At 36.2% G+C, this 23,654-nt stretch overlaps 1 protein-coding gene across 1 annotated transcript; it reads right to left on the bottom strand.

Moving 5' to 3' along the window:
- Nucleotides 1-12,302: 12,302 nt before the first annotated feature.
- LOC140239165 (cytochrome P450 2J2-like) lies at nucleotides 12,303-23,232 on the bottom strand. Its single transcript, XM_072319050.1, has 6 exons — nucleotides 23,100-23,232; nucleotides 20,789-20,792; nucleotides 19,481-19,671; nucleotides 14,955-15,520; nucleotides 13,663-13,990; nucleotides 12,303-12,481 (listed from the first exon to the last, which is right to left on the bottom strand). The coding sequence occupies exons 1-6, from the start codon at nucleotides 23,230-23,232 to the stop codon at nucleotides 12,303-12,305; spliced, it is 1,401 nt and encodes a 466-aa protein (XP_072175151.1).
- Nucleotides 23,233-23,654: the final 422 nt, after the last annotated feature.

The raw sequence follows: 23,654 nt of genomic DNA, 5'->3' as shown, positions 1-23,654 counted from the left end.
TCCTGAACAATGGCCAGGGTTTGAATGCTTCATTATTCATTCATGAGAAATTCCACTATCACAGCTAGTCTTTAATCAGCCTCTGGCAGTATCTGTGTAAAGTCAAACGCCTGTCGATGCTGTCGTTGAGTCGCGCCAGTGCTCTCCCTACTTCTGAAAAAACAAAATTACAATGAATACCTTCTGTTCTATCGTAAACGTGGTGACAAGAAGTAAAGAAAATCAATTAGAGTATAATACACTTGTGTATATGGAGCCTTGAATAAATCTACTCTGAAACAAATCGCCCCAATGGTAAATGCTGCTGAACTCTTTACCAAAAATGATCTCTTTTTATCGAAAAAGCGAAAAATTTGTCAGACTATTTAATTAGTTGACAGCTGTATTAAAATGAGGAACTTCAGATCATTCATACTTATTTATATCCCAAATTCAGTGATATGTCAGAAGCAAAATTTGAAAATGATTGCCAGCTGGAATGAAATGCGGTGCTTACAAGCACTTTACCGTGCATGAATTCAGACTAGCAATGCCCAGGGCAATCCACATGAATTATTGATTAAGCATTCATGTGCCTGGAAGCGCCAGTCTGACGCCTAGTCAGCAGGTGGTTCAGGCATGTCCATTGTTCAGGGCCATTGTCAGCACACACTCACGTACACATCATTGGTTCCTGTGCGAATTTCAATTTTTGTACAGAGGGTTAAGATTTGACCAAAATCTGAAATCTTACTTCAAAATCAATCTTAGATTTAATGAAACTGATTTATGCTTTCACATGCAAATCACCTTTGACCAAATTGTACACTATCCAGCTATTAATCATATCAATGACAGTTTTATCGAATGAATAGTTTTTGAAATATTTATGATCAAAAGTGGGAAATGTTTTTTGAAACACCCAGTGTTTGGCACATTGCTGCTGGAGCAACTCATACTCTACATGACCGTGCATTTCAATTTCTCAAGGTCAACATGGAGGCGCTATTTACCAAAATATAAAGAATTGCAAAGGGAATATGCCGAAATCATGCCCTGTCTATGTAATTTCTTAATCCCCAGTATACGTCTTATCATAGACCAATCATTTTCAATGATTAGTTGATATGATCCTCGTATAGGGGAGATTTGCCTGTAGAATTTTTCGATAGATACAACACACGAAACGCATGTTACAAGCATGTACGAACTATATCCGTGAGCATGAGTATTTCGAGACTTGTTCATTTAAAACCCCTTTAATATAGGTGATGGTTAATAACAACAAGAGCATCTGCTGTGATTTATTTAACGCATAGTAATCATTTATTGATTCTATGAGAATTTAATATGCAATTCAAAGAAGCCATTTTTCTATCATACTACGTAAATTATTTCATTGAGGCAATAAGATACAACCAGTATAGTATTGAATAATCGTAATTAGACTGGCACAACATTATGCCTGGATTATCAGAAATTTGTATTCCATTCAGCAGTTTTCAAATATATTCATTTGCTTTCCTTTTGTAAAGATTTATTGATAACCACCATCACATCTATTTCACCTCATAAAAGACGAAACCTGTTTTACAAGCATGTCTTATAACAACCTTATTCACGACCATTGCGAGTCTGCTTCGTCAGTTGTTCACGTACATTATAAATCCTGAAATGAGACGGATCAGAGCAATAGAAGTAATTATTTCATGAAAAGTTGCGATATACAAAACGCAAAACAGTCGTTCAGTAATTCTCCGAGAATCGTGTTTATTACAATGTATTGAAGTCAGTTTTTTTTTTTTCATAAAGAGGAATTACATTTCTTTCATTGTCTTGTGTATACAATTTGGATCGTTGTAACCTACAATCTGCATTATCAGTGACTGTCTTCAAATACGTCATGGGATATATATGTCTATATACGTATGTATATTTATATAATCGTTTGGTGCTATAACAAACTATTTTATGAAGAATCTTAAAACGAATAATCGCATTTGAATATAGACAGTGAATTAAGCCTTTATAATTATGCGCACGCACGCATGGAGTCGACTGGGCGGGTCAATGTTGGTACTGGCTAAGATTTTGACCTATTTCTGGGTCTAACATGTCTACTTTGCTCCTCCCCGTCAACTACTACTATGAGCAAACGTAATACAAGCCTACAACCATCGAGAGAACCATACTGTTTGAGAAACAGGTCCAGAACTCGGCTTTTAAGTTCCAACACTTCAACAGCCGGCAGGGCACATCTACAACAGGCTACTGCAGCAGACGCACCTCCCGAAACCTCCCCGCTCAGCCAACGGTCTGAACCGGTTAAAGAAAACTCTGTAGCGGATACGCAGCAACCTACGCACCATTCGTCGTGCAGTACCATGGCGCCTGGGACTGAAGGTACGTTAAGCCATTCCGAATTCACAAGGGTCACTGAAAAAATTATGGATAAACTGGAAACGCTTTCAGTGAGCGTTAATGCAATTCGTACTGAAGTATCTGACATACGAAATACCTTGACTGAGTTGCAAACTGCTGTTTCAGACTCGAGTGCAAGACTTACTACCATTGAGAATGACACTTTACCCCAGATGAAAAGAGATAGAGTGAAGATGGAAGCTGAGTTGAAAGAACAGATACTTTTAATGGAATTGCATGACAGGAAACTTAATTTGTTGATTTATGGAGTAGAAAATCGGCAAAACGAAAAGGCTGTTGAAGTTGTGAGAGATGTAATTAAACAGCTTGGTTTTTCTGAGCAACAAGTGAAAGGAATGTTTGTAGTGAATGCGCACCGCCTCCCTAGACGTCCGGTGGCTGGTAGTGACGAACAGAGCAGGCGTGGCCCTGACCCGATTATCGTTAGATTTGGCGCCATGTTTGATCGAGATGCGGTTTGGAATGCGTACCAGAGAATGCATATGCGCCCCGCCACAACGAGAGGTCAAGCCCCTGCTCGACCTAACTTCCGGCTCGCAACAGACTTACCAGCGTCACTCAAAAAGAAACGCTTTCAATTGGAGCAAAAGGCCTATCACATGAGGAAGAATGAAAATCAATCAACCAGAATAAAAGTGGTCGGGGTGAAAGTTCTGTTGGAATGCAGGGAAAAGGGTTCGCTATCGGCATGGAGGGTAGTTGGAGATTGAGTTTCAGATTGATCAGGACCAGTTTGATTTCTGCCAAATGAAACGCGGCCATCGTTTTGCTCTCCCTTCCCTTTGTACAGCGATACACAGTAAAATGATTAAGTCAAGTTTGAATTCATAATTTTCTTCGAGTCCTATCTGTGTTGGAAAACGGAAATCGCAATGCCTGCGTTATTGTTGTAGCTAATGATTGTGACTTTCGTCGGCAGGAATGCTAGTAAACAAATTGGGCATTGTATTCTTCAGGTGAGCTGATAAGAGCAACACGACTTCATTATAAATGACATCTTGTGCGCAGGGTGCTTACAGGCGGCGTACCGGGAATGTGAAACACCCAAACTATAACAACAGAAGGATCAGACATTCTAAAGTTGCAAAGCAATGCAGCTGAGACATGGAGTGCATAAATTGGTTCCTATGGTTACGAGTCAACGGAACTGAATATGTATTAGTGTGTATTCATTGTAATAAGGAGAAGAGCTAAAGAGGAAAGCGATTCTTACCTCTGCTGAATAATTGGATTTCAGTATGTATGAAGCCCTTCGTTTTATTCTGTTCGAGGTTATTAGAGATTTGCCAAAACAAGCATCAACCTTACAGGTATTTCATGCACTGGTTTGTATTCATGGTTGCAAACAAGCATCGACCTCACATTTAATGTACTGCTTGTGTGCTTATGATTGTGTATCAGCTAGTAATAAAGGACGAGACATTTTTTTTTTCAATCAACGCTGTAAAACAATCAACGCTGTAAAACAATCTGATTTTTGGGGGTAATATTTGTCGTTTATTTGGTTGACCTCCACAAATATACAAAGTTTTTGTGTAATGGACATTGGTAGTGGGTAAAACTGATACACTGTATTTTGTAACACTGTGTTTTGTTAAGGTCATTTGTAGGGGGTAAATTTGGTAAAGAAATGGTGGCAACACGAATGCATATCTGTGTATATGCGGCATCATGTGCCAAGTAACGGGAATGTATATATAGTTAACAACCTGACAACAGAACTATGAGTTGAGAGTCGCAAAGTGATGCCGTCATGCTCTGGAATGTATAAATTGTTTTTTATGTCTATGAGGTAACTGGATGGAACATGAATTAGGGTTTTTTTTTTTTGTTTTGTTTTGTTTTTCTCAGAAAAGGATCCGAGATTATGAGGAAGGTGACTCTCACCCGAAATGCTGGAATTTGTAATATAGGACATTGTTTAAATTCTACTGCAGTTCATTAGGAACTTGACAAAACAAAAGTCAACGTTACAGTGTATTACGTTCTGGTTGTGTGTTCATGGTCGGATATCTGCTGGTTACAACACAACTTAGTTGCGTAATAATGTGGATTTTGTATTTTCGTTGTTTGGCTGGCCTCCACAAATATGTTCACACTCTTTTAGTGGGTAATATAGAGGCCGTAGTGTACTTTTTTTTTTTGCTGAAAAGAATCAGAACCTATTGTGAACTTCCTGTGTAAATTATTTTTTAGCTTTGATTAAGTAATAGACTTTCTCAAGTATGTATTTCCTTTTTGGGAAAACTACCTGATGTGCTAAAGCCCAATTATAGTGTTGTGTTGCTTTCGGTCTTTTTGGAAGATTATTGTAAGAGTAATCTTTGGTTTATCATGGATAATATGCACGGTGCAGTTTTGATATGGAAGTATATTAAGTTCATTAGAATTATAATTGATGGGTGAAATATATATTATGGTGAAAGGTTAAACAAAATGAATACAGGTTGCATGTATCTTGAATACAAAACGTGTCTGAACAGTTGCACATCAATATAATGAAAGGATGACACGTTTTTATGTCATACGATATGACTTTGGATGCAATGTTGTTTGTTGTTTGTTGTTTGTTTTTGTTTTTTTTTTAACCGGAGTACATCCGTTTTGAAAAAGAATCCGAGCATATTATGATAACAAAAATGAATTTTGGCGTAATGCAGGATTTGTATTGCGCAACTTGCTATGGTTTAATAGATGAAAACTCATGCTTTGTGATCATGGAATTCAAATTTTCATTTTGATATAGTATGTATTCCCTGTGTGTTTGATGTGATCAGATAGACAACTTTACCGAGTGTTATGAATGTGACATTTCATGGAAAATTACTGTCACGTTTGTAAAGTTTCGTTCTCTTGTGAACACACTTGAAGATCAATTAATTTGTGTAATGAAAATAATATATATGGAATTTATTGACATTAGAATGAAAATGTATGGTTTTCGATTGTGTCTTGGACCGTGTTTCTGACAGCAAGTGCCGTCAGGTCTGAAGTAAGAATATCCATGATTTTGATCATTTAGCAAAACATTGCAGTGTAATCAGGATTAACAATGTTATTGGTTATAAGTTTTTTCCCTTTTTCAAAAAAGAATGTAAGGAAACGCCAACAAGATATTGCTTTGCCTAACAGTGTTGTTCGGCAGTATGATGTATTGTGTGACGAAATGATATATTGTTTACGGTTGTGTTTTTGACCGTGTTTCTGACGACAATTGCCATCAGGTCTGAATTGAGAATACCTATGATTTGATTATTTTGCAAATCATTACAGTGTAATCAGGATGAATATTGTTACTGGTTGCAAGTTATTTCCCCTTTATTTTTTTCCAAAAAAAAATGTATATATATGGAAATGTTATCAGGATGAATATTCTCACTGGTTACAATTACCCCTTTATTTTTTTTTTTCTTTTCCAAATATGTATATATATATATGGAAATGTCAACAAAGTATTGCTTTGTCTAGCAATAGGATATGTCGTTTAGCAATGTGATGTTATTGTCTAACAATATGATATTGTTTGCGGTTGTGGTTTTGACTGTTTTTCTGACAGCAAGTGCCGTCGGGTCTGATGAAAATATCCATATAATTTTGATTATTTTGCAAAACATCACAGTGCAATCAGGATAAATAATTCTACTGGTCATAAGTTCTCTCCTCCATTTTCACAAAAAAAAAAAAAATATATATATATATATATATAAGGTAATGCCAACAAAATATTGTTTTGTTTAATAATGATATGTTGTGGTATGCTTTAATTGAAAATCCTGTAAAATTAGAGATGAATTGGATTCATGAATTAGATTTATGTAACTGTTCGGATTTCTTTCTTTTTATTTATTTTTTGTTGGTGTTGGGGAATTACGCAAACTTGATATTATGATGTAATGAATGATATACATGAATATTGCAGTGATATCTTGTACACGACAATAGTGAATTTCATTTTTTCAGTGCCGAAAGGCTATGCGGTTGCGAGTGTCCCCCCCCCACACCATATTTACACAATGGAACAAATGGTTTCCAGGTGTTTCAACTGATTGTGTCTGTAGTGTGTATTAACTTCATTTGTCTGTATCATATTTTCAATACATGTGTAATCCTTGTTGGGTTGTACTTTGACCAATTGAGGAATATATTGCATTTTATAAACGACCCCCCCCCCCCATCCATTTCGTTTTTGAGATGATTATTACTACAAGTCTGATCCCCCTCTTAATTGTGACAATTTTTGGAAAAGTTACAAGTTTTTATCCGTACGTTAGATCTTTATCGCTTGTCTGCATATTCATATGCGCACAATTCCTGCGTACTCATCATTCTGCCAAACTGGTGTAATTAAAAGTATACAGTACTTGCTTGTAACAGCAATTCTTCACTTGTACGGTCCCAGTATCGTCTGCACTAAACCGAACTCTTTCCTTATCTGCCTACACTCGCAGCCACGCCCACGTCAAACACGCACACGTTAAGACACACACGCACACACACACCCAAATCTCACACTCTCAAGCACAATCATACTCTCGCATGTTAAAACACTGCTTACACACTCCATGCATACACACACTACCACTGTTATAATGATGCCATTGGCGGCATTGGTGTGAAAATATGTTTCGTATTCAGACCTGCGGTGTGCTAACAAGTGCCCGAGAAGGTAATTGGCCTGGGGTTTTTGGAGCTATTCTGTACTTATCGTATATCATTGATGATCTGGAAATTGATCGAATGTAATAGCCAAGCCACGTTTGTCCTTGTCTAATGTCGGCTCAAATTTTTGTGTATGTATGTTTTTGCTGTCGTCTCGGAAGCCCACAGAGACACTGGATTTATTCTTATTATGTTCTGTGTGTTCTATGTCTTTTTCTGTCCATGCTTTTCAGTGTTTTTACTTACCTTATTCTGCCCTTTCTCGTTTCACGTTCTACGTCTCTTCAGCGATCTTCTGCTTATCATGATTTTGACGTCACCCATGTTCGTAGATTACTCCAGCGTCTCGCCACATCCCGGCGACTGGGTATTTTTTTGTATCGTCCACTTATTCATGACATCCTAGTTTTGTTAATAACGCAGACTTTTAAAAATTCGTCTCGTATTTTTAATTATGGCTAATTTTCTGAATGCTCCATTTCATTCCGTATCCAACGATGATTTTTTTGAATTATTTAGGAACACAAGCTTAGATTCTGACCCAGTTAGTGGGTTAACCAGTACACGAACCACCCCTTACGATGATTTTGTTACCGATAGCCTGAATACAGCTGCAAATGAATTGCCTCATGATCTTAGTAATGATTTCACTCAAAATATGTTGTGCAATTATATTACAGTGAATCAATGCAAAGACATGATTCATAATTTTTCAGAGGACACGTTTTCTTTGTTACATTTAAATATAAGGAGTCTGAATAAACATTTTGATGATTTAAAGTTTCTATTAGAATCTGATGCAAGCCAGTCGCTATCCGTTATCGGATTAAGTGAGACATGGTTAGCTTCCAATACAGAAAATTATTTCGCATTTGAGGGTTATAATTTGTTTGTTAACAATAGGCTTGATAAGAATGGAGGGGGCGTTGCATTGTACATATCTCGTTCCTTTGATACTATTGTTCATGAAGATATTTCTAGAATGGACAATGTTGTTGAATCTTTGTTTATAGAAATTCTTATCCCAGGATGTAGAAATCTTATGGTAGGCATTATATACAGACCTCCTAATTCAAACGCCAATGATTTTTTAACTTATTTTTCAGATCTTGATAATTCACACGTTTTCCGAAATAAGGATTGCTTTTTACTCGGTGATTTCAATATTGATTTGCTGAAGTCTGAGCATGATAATATCTCTAGTGATTTTCTTCACACACTTCTGTCCTCGTTCTTTCTTCCTCTTATTTCTAAACCCACACGTGTTACAGATCGCTCTGCCACCCTCATTGACAACTTGTTTTGTAATATTCTACCCCTCCCTCACTCTTTTATAATCCTTTCAGATATGACTGATCATTTTCCAATAATGACTTGTTTTACTCTTAAAACACCAGTTAATATTAAACCTATTTCACCTCCTTTGTTTAGACGTAGAGTTTCACCTGAAAAGTTAGCTAGTTTTGATGTGGCTCTCGAGAACGCTGACTGGTCAGGAGTATTTGGCAGCGATGATGTTAATATATCCTTTTGTAATTTTATGGAAACTTTTAATCATCATTTAGATGATGTAATCCCAAAACAAAGAAATAGAACAGAGTATAAAAAGACACCTAGATTACCTTGGATTTCCAGATCAATTCTTCGTTCAATTAATAGAAAAAATCGTTTGTATTACAAGTATAGATTGGAAAAAACTGAGCGATCGAAGAATAGATATACATCATATAAAAATACTTTGACAATGATTTTACGTTCTGAAAAGAAAAGATATTACTTTAAGCAATTATCGAAATATAAGTTTGATATGAAAAATACTTGGAAAGTCCTAAAACAGGCCATGAATGTTCCGAGTAAACACTCTGACATTGATAAAATTAAATTGAATGATGAATTGATTAATGATCCTCTTCATATTGCAAATATTTTTAATTCTTATTTTTCAAAAATAGGCGAAAATTATGCTCAAAACATTCCTGCAACAGATTCTCATTTTACTGAATTTTTAGGTCAGCGTAATTCTGATTCCATATTTTTTATACCTACTAACAGATTTGAAATTATTGATATAATTTCTTCTTTTGAAAATAAACGAAGTTCCGGTTATGATGAGATAGATAATTTCATACTTAAGGGTGTTATTTCCTCGATTGCTGATCCACTTGCTCATATATTTAATCTGTCAATTTTTAATGGTGTGTTCCCTGATAAAATGAAATTAGCTAAAGTAATCCCAATATTTAAGGCAGGCGATAAGTTCGAAGTCAGCAATTATCGCCCAATTTCATTATTATCGTCATTGTCTAAGGTTTTAGAAAAACTTATTTACAAGAGAATGGTAAATTTTTTGAAGGTACATGACGTTTTTACGAATTTTCAGTTTGGTTTTCGTGAGAAACATAGTACTACGCATGCTCTTTTGCATTTTGTTGATAGAGTTGTTCACGCAATCGATAACCATTCTCATTTAGTTAGTATTTTCTTGGACTTCTCCAAGGCCTTCGACACTATCAATCATGATATTTTACTTTATAAGTTATCGCATTATGGAATACGTGGGAAGGCCTTGGAGTGGTTCAAGAGTTATTTACTTGATAGAAAACAATTCGTTACAATTAACAACAATGATTCCGTTGTCAGAGAAGTTAAATGTGGTGTCCCACAGGGAAGTCTCTTAGGGCCGTTATTGTTCATTATTTATATCAATGATTTTTGTCGCGTATCCGACGACCTCTCTTTTATTCATTTTGCAGATGACACTAATGTATTTTTTGCCCATAATGATATTGATTTTCTCGTTCATAAAATTAACATTGAATTGAAAAAAGTGACAAATTGGGTCAGGGCCAATAGGCTATCACTCAATGCTCAAAAAACAAAATATATGCTTTTTAGTAATACTATTGATAGTTTAAGTACAAATATAGTATTAGATGACTCTCATCTACAAAGAGTCTCACATATCAAATTTTTGGGTGTCATTGTGGATGAAAAACTTTCCTGGAAATCACATGTTGATAATGTCTGCAATATAATTTCACGTAATATAGGCATTGTGAATAGATTGAAATTTCATATTCCACAAAAATCATTACTTATGCTATATTCGTCGTTAATATTGCCTCATCTTAATTATGGAATATTAGTTTGGGGCAACACGCATCAGAATTTATTAGAGAGAGTGTTCCTCTTACAAAAGAAAGCTCTCCGTGTTATCTGTTATTCCCCTGTACGTTCTCATACAAATATGTTGTTCGCCTCCAACAAGCTCTTAAAAATTGCAGATTTGTTTTTGTTTAATTTAGGGCAATTTATGTACAAGTATTGTAATAACTTGCTTCCGTCTATTTTTGACTCTATGTTCCTAAAAAATCAATCATTTCATGAATATCCTACTAGGCGTTCCAATGAATTTCACTTACCTTTTTTAAGAACGATTTTTGCTAAAAACACATTTATGTAGGCCCAAATTATTGGAATTCTTTGAATCAAGACATAAAAAACGCTCCATCCATATATTCTTTCAAGAGGAGACTGAAGTCTTTTTTATTGCAATCGTATGACTCTACAATACCGAATTAACCATTTGGCCTTTTTTCTCAGCTACACTTACCTGCTCACTTTGTCCCCTCTTCAAAGAATTAATGGTATCTTTTTCCTGGATGCTCGCAATGTTGTCACCTATGCCATTTTGCCCATAGCGTCTTGAAGTTGGCTTTCCGTATGCTACTCCTGTTCATACGTCCCTATATTTTCTATTTTCTATTTTCTTGTCTTTTTTCAGGCGTCAAAATATTACTTTTCCCCTACAACTATCCTCTTATTCTCTTGGCATGCTTCTGCCGAAGATCGCTGTTTCTGTTGTTTCTGTTGTTCTGTTTCTGTTTCTGTTGTGCATTCTTGTCTGCTATTTTGTCTTCAGTTTGTCAGTCTTGTCCATCCCGTTTGTCTTGTACAACCCTTTTTTTTTTCAGTAGTTGTCTCGTTGTCTAGTCCTGTTTCATGTTTGTTCGCGTCTATGAAAGTGTATATCTGGTAATCTAATTTTCAGTGGGCTTCCAGACTTCTTCCACTTTATTATCTTTTGTATCCAGGCTTCTCCCACTTTGTTATCTTTTGTATCTACGATGATTCGATTCCATCAATGTTCTTTTCCAGAGGGGCCCACACACTACAAGCTCTGTCTTTTTAGTGGGTCCCTCCATTTTTCGCACGGTATACATGTACTTCACTTCGATCACTTCTGTTGCTTTTTTACTATACAATGTATGATTACTATAGGTCCTCAATTATTGTTCAGTCTATTCATTTCACTATGTTCTATTTACCTTGTTCTCTGTTATCAAAAGAAGTGAAACATATGTTATGTCGAAAAATGAAACAAACTTTGAATTGAATTGAAAAACATCAAGACTTACACCAAATTTGTAATCTTCGATTTTAATATTTCCATTCGATAGATGGGCATATCAAATGAGTGACTTGAAATACACGAAATTATATATAGGCAGCACAAGTAGAAAGAAGCCTTGAAAAGCAAGTTCTCTTGACCTCTGTTTTCTTTTTTTTAAAGTGAGTAAATGTAATATTCGCTCCTTCCATTGTAACTTTTATTCTTGCTCTGGCACGTAGCAACTGACATTGCGAGTGATAGAATTATAATGTTATTAAGCTTCCAACCATAAATATGTAAAATTTTCATCCTCCGCGAAGTTTTAATACTGTTATCATGTCTTAAAGAGACGACTTTATTTCTTTAACTAAATAAATTTGTTAGCGTGATAAAATACAACATAACACTGAGATATCCTGGTTCTACTGAACATGCCGACTTAACATTATGACTATTTATTTTGCTACAGTACTTTTTGCGGAGGCAATTTTATTGTAGTATCGAATGCATGATTCTACTCATACATACATACATTTACTCTTTAAGGAATTTTATTATGTGCTCAATCATTACTAATTATAATCGCTTAATATGGAATGTAATTTCCTCACACCACTCCTCATTTTCATTACGTCATCAATGGTTTCTTAAGCATCTACTTAGATGTCATCTTATAAAGAAGGTCAGTACCAAAGTATATTTGCTGACATTTTGTAGAGTCGTACTTAACATATATTGGCAGTGGCACCACAATATCTTAATGTATCAATTAAACACTCCACAATTCCCTTGCTTCACACTCTTATTGATATACATGTTCTACTGAGATTCAACGCTGTGTGGCGCATGTTTGATACGTCGTAGGGGCTGTGGTAAATCCGCCGACACCCTGAAAGCTTGGTTGTGATTGGCCAGGAGGAATTCGAAACACAAATCGCTGGAATAGATTTGTGAAAAAAAGGAAGAGCTCCATTTTGGCCAGTTGAAACCCCAAACACTCGCGACGACCTAATTCATGCAGGAGTCAGATGAAAGGACAGGATAATGGTTCAAAGTCATCTGTTCGTCACACTCATGAATCTTTATCATTATCGTTATCTGATACAAGAATACTCATTATGTCGATTAATAGTCCTAAGTTTATCATACATCAGCAATAAATGAAAAGTTTAATTAAGTGAATGTCAAAAATAGAGGGAAACAACTGATCGAACAATTCAAATTGACTTATTAGTGAACTGATTGGTCACATTTGATTAATCAATAGATAAATTCATTAAAAAATGCATACATTAAGAAAAATAGCGCGAGAGGTAAAGCATCACAGGCGAGGGAGGTAGGCTAGGAAATAGAAAGAGATATACGTTATATCATAAAGATAGTGGAAAGGGACAACTGCATGGTAATTATTAAGTTGATAGAGTGTTTGTTGAAAATAAAAAGATTATTTGTATTTTTTTGCATTTCGTTGCTGCAATGATTATAATCTACCCTCATAGTCTTGTCTCTGTATAATAATGAGGATCACATGGCATGCACGTTTCTGTATCGTTCTTAGGGACTTATCAACCTGTGAATTCTTCATTCAGTAGAATTTCATCCATTTTTCCCTAAGGATTTTCTTTCGTGCAGACACAAAAACTGAACTTGCTTTGTGTATGTGGGAGTGTTAGATTTCTTGTACAAACAAAGATGACACAATCTTTTATGTGTCTTTCATTTCATTTCGTTTCAATAATTTTATTTCATTTCCAGCAATGCGAAATATTTACACAAATGAAATAAAAAAATATCATTACATTTTAGGGACAAGAAATACAAAATGACAATAATACGCGTCACTTTTAGATGACTTTGAATGTAAATTATTCCATCCAAAATGAAGCTGACGTGGTTGACAACGTAGCTTGTACATTGGACAATAAAATGAATACTGAATGTATCTAATGATATCAAGGAAGCATATTACTTTGATAACTAGGAAAAACACGTGTACACATATATATGGCCTACTTATACAAACAAACACACAGACGGACAGAAAAACACCAATGATCTCTCTTGTTAAAGAGAAGGAGAGAGAAAATAAGATATAGCAGAAAGAGTGTTTTGTGGCATAATTGAAGATTCGACTACATTCACTACACAAATGATAACTATGTTACCGATATAGGAAGCACGACACCTACCAACGCCAAACGGCATCCATGCGTCACTTTTCACGACAGTTTTCCCGTCATCAGACAGGAATCGTTGCGGTTTAAATTCTTCGGGATTTATCCACTCTTTACTGTCGTGGTGAACAGCCCAGATGTTGGGGATCACAATGGTCCCCTTTGGAATGGTGTAACCAGACAGCGAAACATCGCATGATGTTTTATGAGGCACCAAGTTTGGTAAAATTGGGCTGAGGCGCATCACTTCAAGTATGGTAGCCTCGCAGAAAGGCAGATTCTCCCTGTCGCTCAGTGTTGGCTGTCGGCCCCGCCCAACAACATTGTCTAACTCTGCCTGTACCTGTGGGTTAGGAGCAAAGCAAACTCATCGTTGCATGCCACAGGCAGTATATTGTTAGAACAGGGTTATTTATTTATTTATTTATTGAAATAGAAGCAATAAACATAGCTCAAAGAGAAATATTCAAGGTGATGAAATCTTACACATAAAGCTATCAATGACCCCCCCCCCCCCCCCCCCCCCCCCACACACACACACAAAACAATTGCTATATGTAATAGCAATTGTTGGACCCGGTTATAGGACAATTCATTCAAGTGCTTTACATAGCCCGATACAAGCACGTTGAAAACACAAGCAGAAATCATATAACATGATGTGAAATAAGGAATGTGGTGATTCTAGGTGCTTACCGATGATTGCCATGAGATCTGATAAGATCTAAGACGATAACAATGACCCGGAAAGTGGCACTTGTGATAGACATTCACAACAATTCTACAATCGCGCAGTATGATGGCCCATTGCATCATGATCGACGCTCTTATTACGGATCGTAATATTGTAGGAACGCAGCATAAAAGCCAGCTCAACGTCTTCTGCACGGCGTGCTGTCTCCTTGATCTCTAACGTCATAAAACCACCTTCCCCATAACAAAAGTGACATCTATCCCTGGCTTCTCATAGAGTGCTCCCAAATCACAAATTACAATTATTCTTTTTCGTACTTACACCCTATACCGTATTAGACTACATGTCGATTGCCAATTTAGTTGGAATAATAATTCATAAAAAAATAATAATTATAAATGCTGTTGCCAGTTTTTCCTTGTACTGCACATAATGAGAAGTTTCAATATCAGTTATGAATGCAAACAAGCATGATAATTTCTCCGCAATACAAAATTGACTTTTTGCGTTGTTCTATTCGTGCAGAGGAGACGTAACACGAATATATTTCCATTGTAATTTCCGTTTCATATTAGAAGTAGTTCACAAAAGAACTTCATACCAATGATAGTACCTTTCGTTGTATGTCTTGGTTCGTTATCATGTAGAGAATAATCCACGACAACGTTACCGAGGTCGTCTCCAAACCTGCAGCAAAGAAATCTAGTAACACCCGCCAGAAATCTTCAAAAGTGAAAACCTGCGATATGACGTCATCTGCGATGAATGCGTCCACCATGCTGCGAATGTCGCTTTTCTGAAACGTGTCGCGATGACGATGCATTTCGGAAAAAATGAATTTCTTTGCTTTCTGAAAGTCAGTCCTGAGCTCGATAGAATCGGATACGCTGATGAAGAGCCTGGTTATTGAGTCTACTACCTTCTGGTATTCCACGTCATTGTAATCGAATCTCTTACCAAATACAAGTTGACAGATGATATTCGAAGTCGCCTTGTTGAGGTACTGCAGAATCTCGATGGGTTTGCCTTGGGTAGCCTCGATTTCATCACCAAGGTACTTTGCTTCAAGGTTAATTTGAGGTTCGAGGCTTTTCTTACCCATGCCGAAAGCCCGTAGAGTGACGAGGCCAAATTTTCGGAGATCACTCCAGGACTTTCCACTGCTCCATACTATGGAAGGTGCGAAATAATAATCACAAACCAAACGACTAATGTCATAAGAATTTCTAAGCGTACTAATCACCATTTTCATGCATTAAATAATTCTAAAAGGTTGTGTTTCCATTTTTTAATGTTTTTTTTTACATGTACAAGTGTCATAGAAGGATTAAAAATGTTTAATTTAAAAGTTATGAATATGTCTTTCAATCAAGTGATGGACGTTTGATTAAAAAAAACTAGAAATGTCGCTATTGCGACTGGTATGCCTCCGCCATAATGCACGATTCTCCTAATAGGTCTAGATAGTACATGTGGACAATGTGTGATTACATTTTCACAAAATTGGCAAAATGTTAAAATGACAAGTTTGTCACAAATGTGTTGAATGTTCACCTTCCTTGACCTAGGTTTAATTGGATGAATAGGAGAGTATGTATTTGGGGATTTAAGTACTTTAACTTGACTTTGACCCATTCGTACATTTATGCATTGAATAATTTTTAGGGTATCGAGAAAAAGTGCAATTTCTGTATTGAATAGTAAATTGTTACCATTTTCATCTGGCCTTTGACCCTAAAATTCATAAGATAATCACTGTCAGGCAGAACATGCATAGATATGTAATAAGTTTCGAGATAACTTGAGCCAGTTCCGAGATATGGAGGAGAAAGTTAGTTCAGCACCTTCATTTGATCTTTGACCTTTTGACCTTTGAGGCAAAACAAATAGAAAACTCAAAATAAACTTTCCAGAGAATCTCTGTTAGGTTATACATGCATACGCCAAGTGTAAAAAAAAAAAAAAAAAAAAAAACTGCTGGCATTGCATAAACATGACGGAAATAATAAAAATTGAAAGTGTTGCCCTTGACCTTTGACCCCTGACCTTTGACCCCGTGAACCCTAAATTCTCTAGATAATCACTGCCTGTCAGAACATGTATATATGTGACCGTGCATCACAAAACGAACAAAAAGTCGCACCCCTTGATTTTACACGAGGACTCAAAAAAGGTGAAATAGTTCAATCGAATCAATCTTGAGTTTTTCATCTTTTCTGAAAGAGCTCTCCTTCTTCTACGTTATTCTAAAGTTTGGAATCATAACATGAATGGGAAAGTGTGTTATGAGCGGTTTTTCTACAGCCCTTGTTTGAGGAGAGAGAAGAATTATCAGCTATGTCTTAGAGGCCCCTTTCATTTCTTGAAATCCTTTGCACACTTTTCACTTTCAACTCTAATAACTTTTGAAAAGATGATGCTACTGCTTTGAAAATTGACATCTATGAACAGAATATGTTAATCAAGAATGCTCAATTTCAGAGAAATCTGATAATCCCTTCATTTTTATTGCTAAGGTTGTTTACATCGTGTGTTTTGTCCTTCTCATCACACAGCAAGCACGGCTGGTAATGATTAAGCACTTGAATAGACCCTGTACAGTATGTCCCAAAAAAATTACAACGGGACCCCCCCCCCCGCAATAATATCTTCAAAAATAGTGAATCAATCAAAATAAAAATTCAGGGTATGAAATTATAACTCATTGCCCATATCTTACAGAAAACCCCATTCGATTTGCTTCAGTGGTCAAAAAGAAATGAGGAATTATGTAGAGGATGTCGGGAATCTCTTTTGTCCAAGTTTTGTCTATTATTCACGCACTAGACTGCCAGAGCATGGAATTGCTAAAATTGAAAAAATTAGACTCATGACATGCTTTACAACAATCTACATTTCTCTGTGATCGCTTAACCAATTGAATGAGGTTCTCTGCAAAATAGAGCTAAGATGTTATATTTTAAGGCCCCGAAGTAGCACTTAGACAGGTCGATCATTTTTTATGTTATCAATTCGAAAATTTGATTGTAATTTTTGAGGGACATGCTGCAGTATGTTCCACAAAAATTATAATCATTTTCGCATTGATAACATCCAATGTGATTATTTTTTTCAATGCTACTGCAGGGACTTAAAATATAACATCTTAGCTCTATTTTGCAGAAACCCCCATTCGATTTGGTTACGCGGTCACAGAGAAATGGGGATTGTAGTAAAGCAAGCCATGAGTCTGATTCTTTCAAGTTTAGCACTTCAATGATTTTGTATGTGAACAATAGACAGAACTTGGACAAACAGATTCCCGACATCCTCTACAAAATTCCTCATTTCTCTTTGACCACTGAAATCGAATGGGGTTTTCTGTAAGGTGTGGGCAATGAGTTATAGTTTCACACCCTGAATTTGTATTTAGATTGATGCAATATCTTTAAAGAAATCATTGCGTAGGGCCCCGTTGTAATTTTTATTTGGGGGGGGGGGGGGGGACATACGGTACCTCTTTTCTCAGTTCACACTTTTCCAGAGTGTGTGCTTTCTTTCAAGTATTTGGATAGGTTGATAGGAAAGTCCATTTGAATTGAGTTATGCATCATTGAAAGCTTAGAGTCTGCTCTTACAGAATCTGTCCTTACTAAAAATCCATGTCTGGCGACTTTTTGTTGGTTTTGTGATGCAGGGTCACACATAGTATGTACCATGAAGATACCTTGAACAATTCTAAGGTACAGAGAAAAAAGGTGAAGTTTTAATATAATTACGTGACCTTTTTACCTTTCACCTTTCACCTCATGACCCAACCTTTTCACCAGAGAATCTTAATGGGGTAATACAATTGTATACACTAAGTTTCAAGAAAATATCTTCAGGCATCATGTGCACCCAAAAGTTGATAGGCACAACTTCACCCCCTAATACACATACATGCCAAGTTTCATTAGGATACCTCAAAAGATTTTGATAGTTACCCTGTCCACAAAATTCATTACGGACGGACGGACGGACGGACGGACAACCCTAAAACAATGCTTCCGGCACCAATTAGTGGCGGAGGCATAACAACTTCAGATAAGAATAAAATGAAAGATTTCTATTTAGCTCGGTTTCATCGACTAGGCGCTTAGATGCTTGCCAGTGCAAACAATAATAACAAGTACTGACAATGTCTTATTCGATTCAGTCTGTCAGTTCATTTTATTCCATTTTAGCATGGACCTGCTTCAGCCAATGGCTGTTTATCAGCTGGTACGTATCGACCAAAAAAAAAAAAGAAATATAATATGATAGAAAATATAAAGACAACTCGTAGCGAAAAAAAAAATAATACATTGATAACAAAAAAAAAATACAGGCATCTTTCCTCCCAATATCCACCCGTCAATGTCCAAAAATGCTAAATCTTTTATATTTGCATTGAGCTTTTGTATGAGAAATTGGACAGTACTATTCAACCCAAGACCTAATCACAATCTGAAATCCAGCTAATGACGTATTTTGGAGTTAACAAGAAGCTTTTTCCCAACCACTACTCACAGTTAGTAAGTTCTGCATGACCCCACAACTGTTCCTTTGGTTTGTGCAAACTCGGAATTGGGATTACAATGGTCTTGAATAATCAATCATGCAGTGCACTTTCTTTATAAGAATGCGGTTACAACGAAATTCCGCTTTACATCGGAGCAAAAATTTAGCCCGCAACATTATCTGCTCTATGATTGTTTTTTTTTTCCGTATGTCTGTTTTTTTTATGTTTGTATTATAAGAAAAAAAAATGCCGATCTTGATCAGGACTTCGTTATAACAGGAGTGCACTGTATGAGTGGAATGGAGTGAATCCATGCATTCATTCATTCATTCAATTCAATTCATTCATTCATTCATTCATTCATTTATTTCTTCCATCTCCAGCAAAACTTGTAGATACAATTTTTTTATATTTCTTCGCATTAGAATAATTGTGTTAACATTACAAGATATGACAAATGAAATTTATGTGTATACAATTTATTGATAGGATGAAAAAGGAAAAGAACATTCCTTAACTTTCACAATAATATCATCCAGCAAAATGTGCCAAAGGATACATTTTGAAGTCTTTATTTCGAAATAAGGAAAATAAATACTGTGTTTGTCTACACTTACCGCTCTTGTTCTTGTCAGGAATGCCTTCAAGTATGTATTTTGGAACAAAGCGATTAGAAAATGCATCGCCATTCTTTACCAAAGCCTGCCTAATGGAGACTTTGTCATTTAATACAACGGTCAAGTATGGTCCCCTCCGCACGCTGAATATGGGACCGTATCGTCTAGATAGTTCCCGGTAGATCTCGTGGCTCGGTCGTCCGTATGGCAAGCCATATTGCTTTTTAAAAAGATTTTCTGATATCACGAATTCCCTTTCGTGATATCAAAAATTCGAATTTCTGATATCACAAATTCAATTTTTGATATCACAAATACCCATTGGTTTATCACGTAAAACCAATTTTTTATATCACGAAATCGAATTAGTGATATCACAAATTCAATTCGTGATATCACGAATTCAATTCGAGATATCACGAATTCACATTCTTGATATCAAGAAATACATTTTGTGATATCACTAATTCCAATTTGTGATATCATTAATTTACATGGAATTTCAGCACATATCTTTCGCAAAGAAATGATTTGATTTCGAGCATTAGTTTTGCGCTGAAATTCAACCGTAAATTCTAGCGTTTGTTGAGCGCAGAAATACACAGGGAATTCGAGCTTTAGTTCAGTGCAGAAAACCAACGGGAATTTGAGCGTTAGTTGAGCGCAGAAATACATACGGAATTCGAGCATTCGTTTTGCGCTGAAATTCAGCTGTGAATTCGAGCGTTAGTTGAGAGCAGAAATACACAAGGAATTCGAGCATTAGTTTTGCGCTGAAATTCAACTGTGAATTCGAGCGTTAGTTGAGCGCAGAAATACACAGGGAATTCGAGCATTAGATTTGCGCTGAAATTCAGTTGTGAATTCGAGCGTTAGTTCAGTGCAGAAATACACAGGGAATTCGAGCATTAGTTTTGCGCTGAAATTCAACTGTGAATTCGAGCGTTAGTTGAGCGCAGAAATACACAGGGAATTCGAGCATTAGTTTTGCGCTGAAATCCAACTGTGAATTCGAGCGTTAGTTGAGCGCAGAAATACACTGGGAATTCGAGCTTTAGTTTTGCGCTGAAATTCAACAATGAATTCGAGCGTTAGTTGAGCGCAGAAATACACTGTGAATTTGAGCATTAGTTTAGCGCAGATATTCCTATGGAATTTCAGGTGTTATCTTTACATAGTACAGGCTGTATATAACGATAGTTACAAAAAAAAAAAAACCCTAAATGAAGAGTTTTGGCAACTCGTCTTCATTTAAAGTGATTAGGAATTGGTTTTAAAAGAATCGATGAAAATAAATCGTTTAGCAACATATCTAAAATGTCATTATTTATATGTTGTCAATTACTTCAAAGTCATTATTATATTCTTTTTTTTCCCTCCATTTCTTGCCACTGATTTGGCAGAGACTGGTTGACTTACAACTTTTGATTGCCTTTCTCTTTACTCTGTCACGTGAAAGATACTCTCTCCCGACCTCCCCCTGTTACTTAATAAGAGAGATTTCTCATTGCGCAGATTAACAAAATTGAAGTCCTTCGTACCACTGCTTTTTTCCTACTACAAATTCTAACTGTTTGTTTGCCATGCATACTGCTGCATAAACTCCTCATAAGATCTGGATATCTTCACTCTTCTTGATCTGGTCTGAAGACTTTTGGGCTTGTGCGTTCCAGTTTTGTTCTCCCCGGTTTTGGTTCTTGAATAAACTTGCCTATATGATTACACTTTAAATCATTTTACAAAATCATAAACATACTGGGGCAGGCAAACTGTACACCCAACACAATTGGTCTTAATGGATACACCCCTTTGTTCTGGAGGACTGATTTTGAGGAGTGAGAAAATGTCTTTAGGAGAAACACGTTGCTTTATGTGACCACCAGCCGACACCAGTGGTGACATTAAATTGGCAAGTTTACGACTCCCTCTCGCACCCCGCATGACTCACAGTCTCTCTCTCTCTCTCTCTCTCTCTCTTATTCTCCGCTGCTGACATACACAGACCAGAGGGTTGATTGCCCTCGGTCGGTCCTCCGCAATACAAACACATAGTATATGCTTTTATAACACATACACATACCACCACACATAATATCGATTTGGTGGAAGAGTCTACTGTAAAGGGGATTACCACATGAAAAATGTATCATAATTAACAATAATGTAGTAATAGATGACAATTTGAGGACCAAAACGATGAATTAAATGTAAGCCCTAAGTGAACATAGTATCATTGAATTCATGATAACATGTTGCAAAATAATTGATTTGTATCAATAATTCATCGAATATACCTTGACGATCATTTACGGAATGATGGATGTGTAAATCTCTCATATATAGTTATTGGTATTTTGAACATTGTTCTAAAAAAAGTTAACAGTAGTATACCTTCCATCTGAATATCAGCTCAAAAGTAATGTTCCAATTCCCTGTGTATTTCTGCGCTAAAAAAAACACAACAAACAAAACCGCTCGAATTCACAGTTGAATTCCAGGGCAAAACTAACGCTCGAATTCCCTTTGTATTTCTGCGCTAAACTATGAAATGCTCGAATTCACAGCGATTTTCTGCACTAAACTGACGCTCGAACTCCCTGTGTATTTCAGCGCTCAACTAACGCTCGAATTCACTTTGTATTTCTGCGCTAAACTAATGCTCGAATTCACAGGGATTTACTGCACTGAACTAACGCTCGAAATCCCTGTGTATTTTTGCGCTCAACTAACGCTCGAATTCACAGTCGATTTTCAGCGCAAAACTAACGCTCGAATTCACTTCGTATTTCTGCGCTCAACTAACGCTCGAATTCACAGGGATTTACTGCACTGAACTAACGCTCGAATTCCCTGTGTATTTCTGCGCTCAATTAACGCTCGAATTCACAGTTGATTTTCAGCGCAAAACTAACGCTCGAATTCACTTTGTATTTCTGCGCTCAACTAACGCTCGAATTCACAGGGATTTACTGCACTGAACTAACGCTCGAATTCCCCGTGTATTTCTGCGCTCAACTAACGCTCGAATTCACAGTTGAATTTCAGCGCAAAACTAACGCTCGAATTCCCTGTGAATTACTGATATCACAAATTCGATTTTGTGATATCAATAATTCAATTCGTGATATCACAAAATGGAATTTGTGATATCAGAAATTCGCATTTGTGATATCACAAATAAGAATTCTTGATATCACAAATTTATTTCGTGATATCACAAATTCGAATTTGTGATATCAAAAATCATTTTGTGATATCACGAATTACCATTGGTTTTTCACGTCAAACCTATTTTTGATATCAAAAATTCGAATTTCTGATATCACAAATTCATTTAGTGATATCTCAAATTGAGTTGTAGATATCAGAAATTCGAATTTCTGATATCACAAATTGAATTTGTGATATCAAAAATGGATTTTGTGATATCACAAATTCGATATCTTGATATCACAAATTAAGTTCATGTGCTACACTTACGGGAATTTGTGATATCACAAATTTAATTCTTGATATCACAAATTGAATTCTTGATATCAAAAATTTGATTTTTTGATATCACAAAATGGAATTTGTGATATCAGAAATTAACTTTAAATGTAAAAACGGCTTGCCATACGTCCGCCAAAGCGGTAGCCTATGAGCGGTAAAGACCACGGACCAGGAGGCATATTTCTCCTATGACGAACAAACCACACAGTTAACATGAAACTGCACAATCCAACAAGTAATGTCGTTGAAAGAACTGCCATTATTCTAATCATTTAATTCCAGTGCATTAGCATAAAGCCAAACGGATTTTTGTTCCTCATACGGCATCACGTGAGAAAAATGACTGTCAAAGAATTGATACTCGCCAATCGTTGTTATCTATTAGAGAATATGTTCATAATCTTTTGACATAAATCTTGCCATCACATGCAATATAACAATTAACCTGGATGAACAGACCTTTGGACTTGGCAAACATTTTTCATGGACTGTACTCAATACAGCTTTATCATAACGCCTGTAAATAGGGTCAGTATGACCTGCAGTTATTCAAATCATTAACATTTACACATTGTTATTGTATCCATCGATTTCTCGATTTTTCCTCGTTTTGTTACATTTTAAACATTGTTTCTCCCCACCCCATCCCAATAAAAAGTATAGCACATTTATTTTCTTGTTT

Source organism: Diadema setosum, chromosome 15 (genome assembly GCF_964275005.1).
Source record: "Diadema setosum chromosome 15, eeDiaSeto1, whole genome shotgun sequence".
Classification (NCBI taxonomy): domain Eukaryota; kingdom Metazoa; phylum Echinodermata; class Echinoidea; order Diadematoida; family Diadematidae; genus Diadema; species Diadema setosum.
The sequence above is the reverse complement of the archived record's forward strand: the minus strand, read 5'-3'. Positions and strand labels throughout refer to the sequence as shown.